The 17,984-nt window shown below is 48.3% G+C and overlaps 1 protein-coding gene across 3 annotated transcripts in view; it reads right to left on the reverse strand.

Annotated features, from left to right (window-relative positions):
* Nucleotides 1-17,984, reverse strand: part of ADAMTS2 (ADAM metallopeptidase with thrombospondin type 1 motif 2) — a 294,714-nt gene that overhangs the window by 36,104 nt on the left and 240,626 nt on the right. For all 3 annotated transcript variants that reach the window (XM_053910547.2, XM_053910546.2, XM_053910545.1), the window contains 3 exons: nt 13,720-13,865; nt 9,995-10,170; nt 8,849-8,982 (listed from right to left, as the gene is read on the reverse strand). In XM_053910547.2, the coding sequence (XP_053766522.1) occupies nt 8,849-8,982; nt 9,995-10,170; nt 13,720-13,865 (456 nt within the window). The remainder of the gene's footprint in view (nt 1-8,848; nt 8,983-9,994; nt 10,171-13,719; nt 13,866-17,984) is intronic.

Raw genomic sequence — 17,984 nt, forward strand, 5'->3', positions numbered from 1 at the left:
ATGAGTTCTTTTCTGCTTAACTTTACTCTCTGTTTATTAGCCGATTTCCAAACCCATCTCCTGTGACATCTGTCAGTCTGTCTTCCATATCTATGACTCTATTTGTATTTTGTTTGTTTGTTTTGTTCATTAGGTTATAAATATAAGTGAATTCATGTGGCATTTTTCTTTCTCTGACTTGCTTATTTTACTTAGTACAATATATTTTAAGGCCATTCCCATTGCTACAAGTTACATTTTCTTCATACTTATGGTTGAGGAATATTCAATTGTGCACATATCCTCAGGTACTCTTGTTGAGAATACAGATTAATGCAGCTACCAGACAAAACACTATGTAGTTTCTTCAAAAAGTTAAAAATTAAGCTGCCTGATGACCCAGCAATTCCACTCCTGAAAATCTATCTGAGGAAAGCTGAAACACTAATTAGAAAATGTATATGCACCCTTATGCTTATTGCAATGTTATTTATAATAGCCAATATTTGGAAGCAGCCCAAGTGCCCATCATTACATGAGTGGATGAAAACATGAGCTCTCAGTTCTGATCCATTGTTCTGTGTGTCCGTTTTTGTGCAAATACTTTACTGTTTTGATTATTAGAACTTTGTAGCATAGTTTGAGACCATGGAAAGCATCACCTTCAACTTTATTCTTTTTCTTAACATTGTTTTGAACATTTGGGGTCTCTTTGGTTCCATATAAATTTGAAAAGTATTCATTCCAGTCCTGAGAAAAATAACATTTGCATGTTGAGAGGGACTTCGCTGAACCTGTAAATTGCCTTGGGAAGTACAGTTATTTTAACAATTTGAACATATCAATCCTTCACACAATTTATTCTTTTATTTTTTCTTGTCTATAAATTTTTTCAATATCTTATAATTTTGGTAGTACATATTTTTACCTCTTTGCATACATTAATTCCTAAATAGTTAATTCTTTTTCATGCAATTGTAAATATAATTATTTCATTTATTTCTTCTGATTGTTATTATTGCATACAAACATGACAGATATGTAGATATTAATTTTTATTTTACTACTTTACTGAATTCTATTTTTTAAAGATTTTATTTCTTTATTTTTAGAGGGGAAGGGAAGGAGAAAGAGAGGGAGGGAAGCATCAATGTGTGGCTTGCTTCTTACGTGCCCCCTACTGGGGACCTGGCTTGCAACCCAGGCATGTGCCTTGACTGGTAATCAAACCAGCAACTTTGGTTCACAGGCTGGCACTCAATCCACTGAGCCCCACCAGCCAGGGCTACTGAATTCTTTAAATAATTATATTAATTTTTTTAGATTATCTAAGGTTTTGAATATATAATGTAATGTCACCTGCCAAAAATGGTAGTTTTTGTCCATATTTTTGTTGTCTTTAAATTATTTTTCTTATTTGATTGCTATGACCAGAAAAATACAGTACTGTGTTGAATAATAGTGGTGAGAGTGAGTTTTCTTTTCCTGTCCCTGACCATAGTATTCATTAATGATTGTTTCCTTATTTTTGGTGATAGTTGTAGCTTTTCCTTTTCAATTCTTGATTTTATTCATAAGAGAGAGAACTCTCTTGTGTTCTTTTTCTTTTGGCCTGATGAATATTATTAAGGGTTTGTCAGTGTATTTATAATTTGAAATAACCACCCTTCATAGTTATTGGGTTTTTCTATCTTTTATTTATTTATTTACTTTTTATTTTAAATATTTTATTTACTTTTAGAGAGAGGGAAAGGGAAAGAGAAAGGAACAAAAATATCAATGTGTGGTTGACTCTTGAGTGCCCCATACGGGGGACCTGGCCCACAACCCAGGCATGTGCCCTGACTGGAAATTGAACTGGCAACCGTTTGGTTCGCTTGCAGCCCACGCTCAATCCACTGAGCTACACCAGCCGGGGCTTATCTTTTAAATTTCATTAATTTCTGCATTGATTTTTAGTGTCTTTTCCTTTTTCTTTCTTTTTATTTTGTTTGCTTTTCTTACTGGCAAAGTTAAATTGTTTTGCTGGTGTTTGTTTTTTTTTTCTTGTGATAGGCCTGTATAGCTGTAAAGTTTTTTTTTTTTTTATGATGCATTTATGATGCATCTCAGGTTTAGTAAGGTTATTTTCCTTTTTATTTGTCTCAAGGAATGTTTGGTTTTAAAAAAATTTTCTCTTCTTTGATGTATTGGTTGTTTAGAAGCATGATTTATAATTTTCTCATAATTCTTTTGTTTGTTTATTTTACCTATACTTGAATTTTTAGTTACCACTGTGTTCAGAAAACAATATTGATATAATTTCAAAGTTTTTTAATTTTTTGAGTCTTGTTTGGTCACTTTGTGATCTATTTTGAAAATATTCCATGTGCACTAGGAAAAAATGTTAAAGTGACATTTTTAGATGAAGTGTTCTAAAAATGTCTATCAAGGCAGAATAATCTAACATAGCAGTTAAGGACAGTATTTTCTTATTAATTTTTAGGACACAATATTTTAAAATAAAAAGTCTTTCCACACTTAACAAGAAAAATAACACTGTAGGATCATTGCTTTGTAACTCTCAATATTACTGATAAAGAATCCAAAAGGCAAGTTTGCTACTCTCATGTCACATCACCTATTTGTGGCAATTTCAGATTTGACATGAAACTGTTCCTTATCAATCCACATCATCATAAAATTTAGAACGAAAATTCAGTAAGAGGGGAGAGAAAGCTGAAAAAAATGGGGAGCTTGTATCATGTGTTCGCACCAGGTTTTCACAACTGACTTTGTGCAGTAGAACTTCCACAGAGTCTGGCCTCATGCCCTCTGCATTGCATAGGTCAGTGATGGTGAATTTGAGGGTGAAGGGCACCAGGAAAGGGCAGGCAGGCCGTTTTATTGGAAAAGAATACAAGGTCCACACTTTAAGACCGGATTGGGTTACATTTACATTTCTGCCAGGTCCTCCCCACCAACAACTCAATTTCTTTTCCCCCCATACCAAGTTTTTGGAAATGCTAGGCCTTTCTGCTGGACACAAAGGTTACACACATTTCAATGTCCTATGATTTGTTATTCTGGCCATAACTTATAAAATGTCTCCAGATGCAGAGAAGGCTATAAATAACATCTGCAACTAAACAGAAAAGTTACTTCAAATAATTTCTAATGTGACTGTCTGGCCCTCTGACTAAAACCTAGTTTTAGTCTCGTGTCTGCATTTTTTACTGAGTTATGCTATGCGCTACAGAAAGTAACACAGGTAGCAGGTATTTTAAATCCTAGGTACATGAATGAACTCCATCCAAAATCAGTCCAAGTACTCTGAGTGGGCCTGGTGTTTCTCTGCTGCCACCAGAGATCTCTAATTTGCCACACCAAAAGCCAAAACCAGGACCAAAAACCAAAACATGGCACCACGAAGTTTGGACAGGTTTATTTCCATGAGCTTCTCCAAAATCACAATGACCACAGGCCAGTGACAAAGAAGGCTTGTCGTAGGGGAAGGAAAATTCACAAGATGAACAGACACAGTGGGTCAAGCAGTATATTTTTCAGTCTGAGGCCCAGAGAAGCACCTGCCATGTCTAATCCAATTAAATTTACACAATCTATTCAAGGTTTATTTTCTACCATCAACTTGTTTAGAGAATCCAAATGAATCTCAGAGAGATGAGGGGGTATTTCAAAGACAGAAGCTGGAGGTGGGCTGTGTCACCTTGTGCTGAGGAGCAAAACAGTGCTCACTTAGTAACCAGTCTCTACAAGATATTTTGCATGGTGTTGAATGTCAGAGAAGTGAACAGGTAGGTAGTCATGGAAACAACGGTTCTGCATGAGAAGATGGTATTGTGGTCACTACAGAAAACTTCAGTTTTATGTTTTCTGAAGGTCCTTCCAAATGCAAGCCTCATCCAAAGCAAGTTGATGTGCTCTCCACACTATGAGAAATAAGACATAACTTAAGGAACACCACGAGAAACCACTGAAAGAACCAGTATCTGGTGCTCACCCTGAAATGTCCAGTTTTTGAGGGACAGAAAGGCCTGAGCTAAAAAATAATCTGACTTAGAATACTACAATTTTCTACTTGGGTGTATTATTCAATCATTTCCTTCAAAGCATTTTGTTAACTGAGGAAAACATACCTATTTGTGACAATGTCATTACCCCTCTTTGATGGTGGCTAATTTCTTTCCAGCCTGACTGACTTTGCTTTTATCATTCTTTTAAATTTAAACCACTCTTGTGTTCAGGTTGTTCAATTCTGTCACAGTGGTTCTTATGTCATATCATGATTCTTGAATGCCTTACTGCCCTCAGGTGATATCTCCAGTTTCTGATGTAGTCTTCAAATTGACTCAGCATTTTGTTATTAGAGAGAATTTCACTGTTATAAAATGTGGTTTGTTTTGCATAGCTCAGTTCTGTAAAGATTCTACCCTGACAATGGCTGCTCAACATGTTGAGATGATTACTAGGACCTATGAAACCCCATGAGAAACCTCTGGAACCTACAGGTGTTTGCCCTCAGAGAAACACCTTTACCTGGCGGTGAAGGCTTCCTCTGTTCTGGAGTGCTTGTTGCCCAACTGTGGCTTAAGGCTCCTAAAGAAAGCCACTTCCCCTTCCAGATGGGGCATGACATGTGGGGATGGGCCTTCCTGGCGATTACGGACTGACAATGGCATGATGTCCTGAAAATGAGCCTCCTGGCCATGGAGGACTAGTGACGCTTTTACTAACTGATCAGCGCTGCTTTCTGACAACTGATCAGTGATGTCTTCAGGGAAGATCCTCATCAGAAGGGAGAAAAACGTAAAAAAAAAAAAGAGCCCCCTTAAAATAGAGCTGGAGCTGCCACCCGACAAGAATTGCCTCGCATGTCTTATGCCTCAAACCTTTGAAAGTTAAAACAGGACAGAATGACCTTTGGACGGGGCCTAAGACTATGCTGTGCCCCAAATACCTGTTTGCAAACGGAGTAACAAAGCAGATATTGGGGCTCCTGGACTGATGGCTGTTGGACTGAAAACTGAAAACATGGTTTAGAATTACATCACTATGCTATGTTATCTGCACTGAGAGAAATGCCTTCCTTCTGTTGATGCGGTCGTTCCTCTTCCCCTTCTCCTACACATCCCTTGCCTCTGTCTCCTCATCAGGCCTCTGCCTGAATCAGGCATTCCCAAAGAGCTGTCCTTTGATCTCAAATAAATGCTTGTTGCCCCTCACTTTGTAAGGTCTTCTATGTTCAGGTTAACAATACCTGTTAATGAAACCTCCCTAAAAAACCTGAAAGGGTGGGGCTTGGAGAGTTTCTGGGTCAGTGAGCACATGGAGATCTGGGGAGAGTGGTGCACCTGGACACAGCAGAGAAGCCTCTAGCCCCTTCCCACACACTGACCCTATGCTGTTCCATCTGGCTGTTTCTGAGTTAGACCCTTTCTTAATAAACCAGTGATCGAGTAAGTAAAATATTTCTCTGACTTCTGTGAGGTGCTCTGGCAGATTAATCAAACCCAAGGAGGAGCTCCTGGGAATTTCCAACCTATTGCTAGCTGGTCAGAAGCACAGGTGGTAAGTGAACTCTACTGCAGGCCGAATGGGCGGGGGCGGCATTGTGAGACCAACATGTTAACAGTGGGCTCTGATGTTGTATCCAGGTAGATGGTGCCAGAACTGAGTTGAATTGTAGGACACAGGCTGGTGTTGGAGAATTGCTTGCTGGTATGGGGAGAACCACACTGGAGTTGGGTGCAGGATGTCAGGGGGTTCACTTCCTTGGGAGAAGGGTTCCCCCAACCTGTCATCTGAGGGGGGCCAATGCTCAGGTTTCCTTCAGAATAACCAGGAGTGAAAGGACTCAGAGCTGCAGAGGCAGGTGGCTTAGATATGCACTGGAGCCAGAGAAGGAAGTGGTCAGGAGGGCCCTGTCCCCGACTCTGAAGCCCAACTTGCCAGGAGCCAGCTCAAGGAGACCGCATGCCTCTGCTGAGGACCAGCTCTTAGGTGCTCCCCACCTACCCCTGTGTTCCTTCTAACAGGCTTTCAGCTTGTGGGCAACCAAAGATAGTAACTGGAAATGCAATGGGCTGGATGAGAAGAAGGACACCCAGACAAAGAGAAACTGAGGCAGCATGCCAGTTTGAGGACAGAGGCTCTGAGCTTTTGTTTTGTGAGTCACAGAAAGTTAACAAAGAAAACCAATTAACTACTTGATCTGTCCAAACTTGAGAGATATTAAAATGGTCTGGCATCACTTCTCCTCCATTCTAAGACACATTCTCTTTCACCTTTTACTGTTTCTGAAATCAGGGCGTGTCTAATAATCGGCCACATAGAGGAGTGTGGGACAGCAGATTTTTGTCTGGGCGGCTGCTGGCCAGCTTGTGTCAGGCGGTGTGACCTTCCAGGCCCCACTCCTGGCTCAGGAACATCTATCTGTCCTTGCCAGCGTCTACAGATGTTCAGGAGTCGTTGTTGACTATCCAGCTGTCTGTAAGGGAACTAGGGGGAAATGATACCAAGTACGAGACTCCAGTGAAGCATACCTGCTGGTCTGAATCATACTTTAGATTCCGGAGGGGTTAATGGGGCAAAGACAGCTCAGATTGGAGATGGCCATGTGTCTCTAAGTGGCTCTGCATGCTGCTGTGACCAGGGTGGCTGACAGCTCAGGCCAAGGTGGGAGCTGCTGGAGGTGACGGTGGTGCCTTAGCACCTCGAGGGGTACAGAGTCAGGAGGTGGGGCTTTCCTCCCTTCCCATCAGCTGGGAAACTCTCCCTATGAGTTAAAAGATCAGGACCTATGCAGGCTGACTTCAATCTCTCCCTTTTCCTCTCAGTTTTTAGGTGACAGAGTTGGTAGCGTGTTATTATTTTACCAAGACAAATCAATGTTATGAGCCTCATTTAATTGATTCCCTTTTGACTCCCTGCAGTGTTCATATGTTATGGGTATGCTCATGTTTCATGCTCCTGCATGTCTTTTGATGTCGTTTCACTTTTAAACTTCCTGAGTCATTGTGTTTTGACATTTTCTTTTTTCAAAAATTTTTTTTATTGTTCAATTATAGTTTTCCCCATTCTTCCCCCATTACTCTCCCCTGCCTACCCATCTTGTTTTGATATTTTCTGACAGCATCCACTTGGATATTATTTTTTGATCCAGTGTTAGATCCTTTTAAAAGAAGAATTTCACATTTACTGTAGTGGTAGGACTCATGGTTCATCTTACTCTACCCTTGTCTTCTGTGTTTTCAATCTTTCCTCCTGTCTCCTCTGTTTTTTCACTTTTGCAGTGTGAGCATATATACATGTAAATGTATGTTTGTTCTAATTATGGAAAACTATCCTGTTGCTATTGCCATTCACAATCACCATTAATCCAGGAATAATTAACGTCTTCTTCAACCATCAACACTGGGAGTGAAGCTGGTTGCTCCCACCGAGACGGTAAACCAGTGCTGACTTCTCCGCTGTGTTTGTGGACATGCTCAGAGCTGCCATTTAAAGCTTCTTCTACTACTAAAGGTTTCCCATGCTTACTGCTGGCACCAGTCATTATTTTTTTTTAATTTTCTGTGTCTATGATGTCCCAGAACTAGCCAGTTCTTAGGGATGGCAAAGGGCTAGTCTGGGAGAATGCCTTTCCAACTCCCAGCCACCCCCTTTCTCATCTCTCACCCATGAGAAAAGTATGTTCTCTGCCCAACATCATCCCAGGGCCAGGCAACAGGCCACTACGCCCCAGCCCTAGAGCTGAAGCCAGCTAAAGCTCTTCAAACTGGCCAATCCCGACCAGCTCCCCTGCCCTGCCCTGCCTTTTCCACCATGATGGCTCTGGCCTGGGCTTCTCCTGCTCCTCCTGCATCCCAACCAGACTTGCTCTTCCCCGTGTGGCCTGCAAGGCCTGGAATGCTGTTCTCTTGGGAACTGTGAGTAATAAGTTCTTTCAATAGCCTTGGCCTCTCTGGGTCCTTACTGTCACCTCCATAAATCAAAGCCCCATGGGCACAGAGGAAACACTGTGGCCCTCCTTTCTGTGTATTTGGTTTCACTCTCTGAGCAGTCTGGGTGGCCTAGACTCCTTGAAGTGGTCAGGCTGAGCCAGCCTCCTACCACACTGCCCCCACATCCTGGAGGCACCTCCTTCACTGCACGCTTCCTGTGGTTCTAGGTCCTACATGAGTGGCAAGTGGCCCTGAGAGTGTCTAGGCTGCCCCACACCTCACCTCCTGGGCTTGCAGTCCCACCCCCTCCTCCAGGTGCCTGGTCCTGCCAGCTCTCGGCCAGTGACTCCTGAGAGTCAGCCTTGATGACACCTGCCCTCAGTCCTGTCCACAGAAACGACGTGGGCTTCCCATGGTTTGTAGGGAGTCTGGTGGGGACAAGCTGTGCTCACATTACTGCTGCATGCTGAGGTCACCCCACAGGGGATTCTTGTGTCAGCCGCAGATGGAAGCCAAAGACGTAATAATAACAACAGAAAATACAGCAGGTGTTTCTACAAAGAGCCAAACCAGGCAGACCCATGGTGGGCTGCCCTGGTCAAGAGTAAGCTGTCCGGTCCCATAGGGGACAGGGATGTGGCAGTGCTTTGAAGGAGTCACCTGGGGACTGTGTGTTAAAATCACCTGGGGGGGGGGCTCATAAAAGTCATGCTGGGGGCCCAGCCTGGACCTGGGAATTAGCCTCTCTCAGGAGGGGCCCCAAGCTCCCCATACTGCTCCAACGTACACTTGGGGCTGAGAGCCCACAGCCAGAGGTGGGCAGGGGAGCCTGAGCTGGGAGCATGCCCTGCCCCAGGTGTCGCTCCTCACCCCCGCACCACCCCACACTGGCCCTGAGCCTCCCGGGTGGGTGCCAGGACACTCACCCTGCAGTCTCCTCTGACACAGATGCTGAAGGCATCCTTGTAGGAGCAGCGTGTCCCATCGTGCACCATTCGCTTCATGGACACAACCTCTCCGGTCTCCTTGGACTCGCAGTAGAGGTGGCATCTCTCCTTGGCTGGAAGGGGAGAAGCAGGGTGTTAGGGAAGAGGGTGGGCTGCTCACTCACCTCCTTGCCCAAGTCCACTTCTTAGGATTCACCACCCTCCCCAATGCACCTGCCCTGGGGCAGGAAAAGGAAAGGGTGGGGGACTGCAGCCCCTTTCTTTTGTGTCTCTGTCTCAGGGCCTTGGCCATGGGGGCTGACTTAGGAAGAGCTTTGCCTCCTAAGCAGCCCAGGTCTCAGCCCCCATGGCCCTGACCCCCAGGGGAGGCAAGTGGCTGTTTGTCAGCTCTCAGCCTGAAGACCCCTTCACTCAGCCTTCTCTGAACCCCAATAATGCTAGATGTCCTTGATCCAGTTTGGGTCACTAAAATACTGGTTGTTAATTGATAGCTGTCTACCCTGCCTGCCAGGCTGCACCCCTCCCTACAGGGTGGTCAGCGGGTGTCACACACACAGGACAATGGGGACAGTGGGCCCATGGGGCAGCGAGGTCCACGGCGGCAACTGGCCCTGTCCAGTGCCTGGAAGGAGCAAAGACTGTATGTTTAAAATTCCATCATGGATACGGGGACCCAAGTGGAATGTAAACACTCATCACGCCTGAAGCTACCAAACTTTTCAGTTCCTAGAAGGCAATACATGCCTTTTCATGAGTAAAGCAGTTCAAACTATGGTTTCTGACACTGAGTCCTGAATGAAAGACAAGAAGGCTGGAGGCAGCCTAGTTCCCTGACAGGATCCACCCAGTACCATCCCCACCTCCATCCCTGTGTGGGCTTAACAGAACACCAGCTGCCTCCTCCACCAGCTGGAGGTGGCAGGGCCAGGACTCGCCAAGCCGCTGCTCTCCTGCCTGCACCCCTGGCCAGGCCCAGTGGCCCCAGCAGCCTGTGCAGGGCTCTGCTGGTGGTCCTGTGGCCAGAAGCCTTGCTCCCACAGACTCTGCAGCACAAGAAAGTCCAAGCCCCAGTCCAGCCCCCCGACTGTCCCTGAGCCTCGCTCTACCCTCCATGCGCAGCCTCACCTTCCCGGTGCTCGTGGGGCAGCCAGTGGTGCTGGGCATCGCCATGCTCAAAGTACAGGTCCCACTGCTGGCACTGCTGCTCTCGGAAGTCAGCCAGGCTGTCAGGGCAGCTCTGGGAGTTGCAGAGTTGGAAGTCATAGCCGAGGCCTGAGCAGGTGCGGCCTCCGTTGGCTGGGCTGGAGGAGAGAGCAGAGGCCTGGCAGCTCAACTTCATCAGGAGGAGTCCAGCCTTCAGGGTGCCACTTGTGGAATCTGGGGAATCCCTTGTCTCAGGTGTTGGGCAGCTCTGCTGGCTGAAGGGACCCAGCCCTGCCCTGTCCTGGCCACAGAGCCAGGGTAGCCCGCGAGCCTCCCAGAGGGCTGATGATCCTTCCTCAGGGCCCTGTGGGGTCCCCTCTAAGTCTATGCCTGACCAGGGTGAGAACTCAAACAGCAGTTCCAAAATACTAGAATCCCCCCGCAAAGGTTCTTCCCCGGTGTGAGCACCCAGTGGCACTCCAGCCATCTGTAATCTCCTCGCTTCACTGAGAACTGTCCACAGAGCTCCAGCCCCACAGAACAAGCACTGGCTGTGGGCAGCCAGGTGTGTATACCAGGCTGGGAGAGTGTGGCTGGCCAGGCCCTAGTAGGGGCTGGGGCCTCAGTGCTGCCATCTGCCAGGTATGCAGAGCCCAGCTGAGCTGAGGCCCCTGCTCTGCGCTGCATAGCAGGGCAGAGGAGAAAGGAGATGCCTCTTCGAGGCCCTGCCTTGGGCTGTGCTCTGCCGGGGGTCAGTGAGAGGCTCCTGTGCTCAATGGGAGATAGAAAGAAAGGGCAACTCTGAGACTGACACCAAGGTCACCAGTAAGCCCACAGGCCAATGACAACACCAACAAGGGTGTCCCCAGGGGAGACGGGGCAGGCCTGGGTGGAGGTGTGGGGAGTCCGGGGCAGCAGTGAACATCTGTGTGGAGAGCAGGAAGGGCCTGCTGTTGAGGGAGGCCCCAGTCAGCCCAGGCATGAGGCATGCCGTCTGAACCGAAACCCGTGCTGACTCCAAAACAGAGAGTGAGCTGGAGAATCTGGGGTGGTGGGGAACAGGTGAAGAGCTGCAGGGTTGTAGTCACAAGAGGGTGGGCAGTGGAGAATACAGTGGGAGCTCAATCCTGCAAGCAGGGCCCAGCTAGGGCCTGTGCACTGTCTCCACATTGGTTCCAGCGTCATCGGAAGAGCTGTAGACTAGCCCTGGGAGTAGTAACTAAAATGGGCAGCGTGAAGTCCAGCAGTGGTCACCAGGACAACAGATAGGGTCAGCCCGGGGGCCACGTACACTGCCGACAGAGGCTGTGTGGAGCCTGTGACCTCAGGATGCTCTGGGCACTGCAGCCATGGGTTTCCCATGAATGTGGGTGAGGCTGGTGTCAATCAACAGTCGCCGTTCTGCACACTGTCTGACAGGGAATGCTGGCACTGGGCAGTACCTGGCCATTCTCCGGGACCTTTGGCTTTCATGAATAGATGGGCTCACAGGGTGTACTGATGGCTTTGCTCCTGTCACTGCTGCCCCTGCCCCCTGTTGCCACTGAGGAGGCTGGGCAAGCCAGAGGGGTAAAATCCCTACAGCATGCAGGTGAAAAAGTATAGAACATGTGCCGCCTCTCCACTCCAAAGCTGTATGAGCTGCTTCAGAGCCAGGCCAAGGGTGAATCTGCGCAGCCTGGGAGCCCAGCATCAGCAAGAGGGCCTGGACCCCCTCGAGGGTGGGAAGTCAGGTGGACCAGCTCTCCTGACTGTGCACCCTAGGCTTGAGTTACTCCATTGCATGTGAAGGGGCAGCTGAGACTTATCATACTTATTCAGTACTCGCTGCGTGCCAGGACACACCATAGGATGGGAATCCCATGGTCCTTGCCCAGCAGCCCATGGCCACTGTGGTTCTAACTTCCTGTCTGGTCAGTCTCATTGTGAGGCAGGTATCCCAGGCATGCTTGAGGGGAGTCAGGGGGCAGGGCACTTGGGGCGCCCTTGCTGCCTCTACTCCTGGTGAGGACAGCAGCCTGGAGCCCTGGGCAGGAGGCCATCAGAGTGGGAGGAGAGGGTTCCATCAGGAGCTGGGCTGGTGGCCCCTGGCACAGGTGACCCTAAGGTGCAGGCTCTCCCTGTTGTATCCCAGGACACCAGTCCCTTCCTCACTAATGTGGCCTTGAACCCTCTCCCCTGAGCTGTTATTGCGGAGCCCCCCTGGCTCTCTGGTGGCCAGTTTAGGGCCTGGTCAGAGAAAATGCAGCAGCCTGGCCAAGTGAAGCAGGGGAGCTGCTGCAAAGGCAGAGCCCGGTCAGTTTGGACAGGTGCCACAGACCTGCGGGGCTTAAATTTTGGGGTCGTGGACTCCTCTGAGAAGTTGATGTGAATAGCTAGTGAACTGCTCCCCTAGAAAAACGTACATGCACAAAAACTCGCATGTGATTTCTCGCATGTGATTTTGTGGCAGAGCCCAGAGGAGGGGGATGAGCCCAGGACTGGAGATTAGGGCCCCAACCCAAATATCTAGGGGGACCAAGTGGGGGTAGCAGGTGAATGAAGAACACTTGTGGAAGAAACTTGAGTTGCCCACCTGCCTGTACATGGGCCTGGCATTACTATGGTGCCCAGTTTGGAAACTAGAAATCTCTTTTCTTCTTGTGAAATTCCAGATTTTTAACATTTTCATGTAAATAAAAATCTTTAAAAGTCTGGACAGACTGAAGAAAGACAAAAGCCATGTGTCCCCTGGCAACTGAGCAGCTGCGAATGGGCAGGGGAAGACCAGGGAGCGGCTATCTGTGGGGACGTCCTCCTTTACACCAGGCCTTTGTCACCTCACTGTGTGTGCACCTGCAGAAACTCCATGGGCAGGCTGCCAAGGCCAGGGGCAGAGAAGGAGGATGCTAAGTTACCTGTCCCAAGACATATGGGCTGCAGGGGCCCAGCCCCAGGCACCCTGGCTCTACACCCTCCCTCTCCGTGGGCACTGCCCTGGGGGTGCCCAGGCTCAGGGGCCTGCAGGAGGAGTGGTCTAGGTATGAATGAGAAAGTGACTGTGGGTCAAAGAGTAGGCACGGACCAGAAAGATACTTACAGGTGGGGTGGGAACAGGGATGAGAGGCATGGGGAGGGGCTAGGGAAGACCAAACAGCAGGTCCCATGCCTGGGAGGCAAGAGGGGGAGTACAGTTGGAGATGGGGGTCATGTGGGTGTGAGGGCAGCCTCCCTAGGCTGTGTGTTCCCTGGGCAGTTGTGTTCAGGGAACATGTTGCTGACCCTGCCCCTTGCCTGACTGTGAACAGCTGCCCCCTGCTCAGGTTCCTAGCATCCTGCAGCCCAAGAGAGCCCTCCTTTGCCTTATCCTTAGTTCCTGGTCTGTGTCCCACCTTCTGTGCTTGATGTCCTTGACTGAGAAGGGCAGAGTAAGCCAGTGCTGAGTGGAGGTGCTCCATGGGGAAAATGGCCCCAGGCCTGTGGGTCATGAGACCAGGTTTCCAGGTCTCCAGGGCCGGCTGTGTCCCCAGCAGCTGTGTGACCTATGCTGTGAGCCTCCCCTCTCTGAGTCTCAGCTTCCCCCAAGGGATGATGAGCGGGGGGACAGGACTGTGGGGCTTTGCACCTCTCCAGGACTGGTGTGCAGCCTCAGGGGCCTTGTTGGGTGGGCAGGGGCCTCAGGGCTGGAGCTGCCATCCGAGAGCTGGGAAACATTGGGGCCAACTTACTGTGGGTTGTCACATTGTCGTGTCCTGAACTTAACACCTGTGCCACAGGTACGTGAGCAGGAGCCGAAGGTACTCCAGGAGCCCCAATTGCCGTCCCGTTTGAGGATGTCAGGTGTCAGCCAGATGCAGTGTCCTTTAAAACAGTGCTGAAAGACAGAAGGCCATTCCCTTTGACCCATGCCCCCTGCCCTGCTTTCACCCCACAGTGCCTGTGGAGACTGTCTGGCCCTGGAGGCACAGGGAGGAGAGGGCCTACACACCCATAGAAGCTTCAAGCCCTTTGGGAGGCTGAGTGAGGTGCTGGCCAATCCAGCTCAGCTGGCCACTGCCTGGCCTTGTCCAGCCTACTGTGTCCCCAGCCAGAGCCTGCCCAACCCATGTCTCCAGGGTGAAGCCACCAGCATGCCCACACAGGGGACACTAAAACAAATGTGAGCAACTCATCAAGTCAGGGTTCCCAGAGACATGTAAGATCTGCCTGAGGAAACAAAAAAGCCAGTTTAAAGAAAATATGGAAATGCAGGTTGGGTGGTAGGTATGCCGACGTGGTAAAAACTCATGAACATAGTAAGGACAGCACTGGCAAGCAGGGAAACACAATCCCGTAACTCGAGTCTGATCACTCTGCCTGCCCCACTTCCTCTCCTGGGGAGGAAGCTTACACAGTGTAGGGCCCATTTTAAGAAGATTGCAAAATTAAAAACACCAAGTTAGGTATAAAATGAAATATTGAATAAGAAAATATATCACAAAATATTAAACACTTAAAAACTGGCCAATACACCAATACCACAAACAACCAAAAGCAGAGAAAAATGATTTTTTGCAGTTGATTGAAAGGCACAAGTTTTCCTGCAAGTCTGACTGCACACTCATACACCCACTCTTCCTGTGACGGTAGCTCCGTGGCATTGTTTCCGTACAGAGAACAGAAAGGCAGCTTGGCCGTTCCTCAGCAAACTTCTTTGGTAATGGGCAGAGAGTGGCAGTTTAAAACTCTGCAGGCCACATGACCTCTGTGGCCGCTGCCCAGCTCTGCCATGGGAGCAGGAAAGGAGGTTCAGACAACAAGTATGTGAACAGGATATGTGTGTCCCAATAAAACTGTTTGTAAAACAGGCAGCAAATGGAAACTTCTAGCATGGAGTTGTAAGGATATTGGAGAACTCTCTCCTCAGTAAAACAATTATTTAAGTGGTGAAAATTATATATTAAAAAAAACATTTATAGTATCTGGAAATTGTCCTAAGGTCAATACAATACACAGAGAAACATTGATAGGAAAATCCACTAAATCTTGGTGAGAACAACGAGTGTCTCTCTCCTCTCCAGTTCAGTGAGATGGCGCTTGGCTGCCTGGAGGACAGAGCCCCTCTCCCCTCAGCTTCCAGCTGGGTCTGTGCTGCCACCTGGGAAAAGGCCGGCCACTGGCATCTCCTGCACCCCCTGACTCTGGGTTACAGAAGGTCCATCCCAGATAGGGGTTTGGCCATGAGGGCTGGGGCTCCCTCTGCCCACCCAGTCCCAGTTCTTGCACTCAGGGTTGAGGTTCTGCCCCAGGTCTCGCAGGGCAAGGATACTAGACCCTCATGCCCCCTTACCCAGCTTTCTTGTAGGGCAAGGTCACATGCCAAAAGGGACAAGCTAGGAAGACTAGGGGTTACCATCCCTATCCAGTAACTGACTTGTAGACCAGGAGTGTCTGGGAGAAGTGGGCCATCCCATCCCTAGTTCAGGTAGAGTGGTCCAGTGGTCTTTGTGGTAGGGTGGGGCTGAGGCAGAACAGAAAGCTCCATTGTTCTCCTGAAGGGAACTGACTTTATTTGGAACAGATCATGAGGAAATTCATGCTTAAGGGTATTGTCAAAAACAATGTAAATCTTAGTAGCAAACAACTAAGAGGAGGCCAGTAGGTCAATGTTACTAATAGCAGCAAATAAAATGGTAAACCAACTGGAACTGTAAAGAGAGAACCATGAATAAGAGAGCTAAGAACCCTCCTGGGGTCTGAGCAAGTCTCAAAGACTGGCAACGCTCTGCCTTTGTGAAGGGTCCAGAATTTAACTGGATAGTACTGTAGACAAGTCATACCTGAGGGCATTATCAAAAACAACATAGCAATCAGCTAGCAGCTAGTGAAAGCTAACAGTTGGGTGTGATACCAATAAAGGCAGAATATACAGAAGCCCTGGCTAGTGGGGCTCAGTTGTATGGAGCATCATCTGCTAAAGCAAAAAAGATCAGAGGAGACAGAAAAAGACTAGCTAATCCCACTGTTCTGGTGGGAATGAGGGGTCGGGGAAGGCTTGTGAGATCAGAATGACTATTCACAGACCCAAGGCTGTGACCTCTGAAGAGTAATGTTAGCAGCTGCACACTGCAGAGCTAATGAAATGTTGGGAACTGTCCTGTCTGGTTTCAGAAGCTGTAACCCTGCCAACGGGTGAAAAGGCCCCATGGCTAGGGGACCTTGGGACCCTAAGCCACTAAGGAGACATAACTTATCCTCCTGGCAGGGGCACAGCCTCTGCCCCCTTTACTTCTCCCTGCTTGGCCCCTGGATGGCTGGATAGTCAATGACGGGTAAGATTCCTCAAGAAAGGAACAACCTGACAGACACGGTTGCAAAGGGGCCATCAGGGAAGGACTTAGTGGATTGTGGAGAAGGGACAAAAACCCCTCACCCCTCAGCTTTATTATGATAAAGTCCTCATTCTATCTGTAAAAATTCTCCTAATCTCTTGGTTGCCTTGCTCCCTTCTGTCTGATTCTGGCATGAAACGATGCCGAAGGCAGGGTGCAGCCCTGTGCCAGAACTGGTGGTTCCCAGTGGGGTTGATCAGGCCTAAGAATGAATGCATAAAGTCCTGTGAAACCTGCTTTGCTAAGAATGTCCTCAATTTAAATGTTAAGGGTCCAAGCACAAAATAAATTTGTTTCCCAAGGTTTTACAGCCGGTTGGTATCACTCTGTCTACCAGACCCTGACTCAAAAGGACCTTCATGATCCCAGAAATGTTATCTGTAAACCATACCCCCTTTGTTTGATATGCATCCCTACGCAAGCTAAACCCAATAAAAGCCCATTGAGAAAGGGGCTAAACGCCCTTCTCCTCTGAGAGATTGGTCACCTTTCCTCCCCAAGCAGATCATGTCTTGGTAGACTTATTCTCATCTGTGGCAGCTGGGGGGGAGCTCTGTGGGTGGAGACCCCCCATGAAATTTATTGAAATAGTGGCTTCTGGCCAAGATGGAGGCATTGGTAGATACACTGTACCTCCTCACACAACCGAAAGAAGGACAACAACAATTTAAAAACAAAAACAACCAGAAATGACAGAAAATCAAACTGTATGGAAGTCCAACAACCAAGCAGATAAAGAAGAAACATTCATTCAGATCAATAGGAGGGGCGGAGACGGGCAACCCGGGTGGAGAGGACGTGCAGCAAGGTGGCGGCTGGCGGACCCAGCGTGGTGGTGGATTGTGGAATGGGGAGTGCAACAGACCCCACAGCCCCACATTCACACATAGATAAACTGGGAGGAACAGTGGGGGAGCAAAACAGACTGCGCAACCCAGGGCTCCAGCTTGGGGAAATAAAGCCTCAAACCTCTGATTGAAAACAACCGTGGGGGTTGACGCAGCAGTGGGAGAAACTCCCAGCCTCACAGGAGAGGTCGTTGGAGAGACCCACAGGGGCCTAGAGCGTGCACAGGCCCACCCACTCGGGAATCTGCACCAGAAGGGCCCAGTTTGATTGTGGGTAGTGAAGGGAGTGACTGAAACCCGGCAGAGAGTGGAGCAAGCACCATTGCTCCCTCTCGGTCCCTCCCCCCACCTACAGCATCACAGCCCAGCAACCGGTGTTACCCCACCCTGGTGAACACCTAAAGCTCTGCCCCTTTATGTAACAGGCATGCCAAGGGAAAAAAAAAATGGCCCAAATGAAAGAACAGATCAAAGCTCCAGAAAAAATACAACTAAGCGAGGAAGAGATAGCCAACCTATCGGATGCACAGTTCAAAGCACTGGTTATCAATATGCTCACAGAATTGGTTGAATCTGTTCGAAAAGTAGATGAAAAAATGAAGCCTATGCTAAGAGAAACAAAGGAAAATGTACAGGGAACCAATAGCGATGCAAAGGAAACTGGGACTCAAATCAACGGTGTGGGCCAGAAGGAAGAAACATCCAACCAGAAAAGAATGAAGAAACGAGAATTCAGAAAAATGAGGAGAGGCTTAGGAACTTCCAGGACATCTT

The sequence above is a fragment of the Desmodus rotundus genome, chromosome 9 (assembly GCF_022682495.2).
Source record: "Desmodus rotundus isolate HL8 chromosome 9, HLdesRot8A.1, whole genome shotgun sequence".
NCBI classification, from domain to species: Eukaryota; Metazoa; Chordata; class Mammalia; order Chiroptera; family Phyllostomidae; genus Desmodus; species Desmodus rotundus.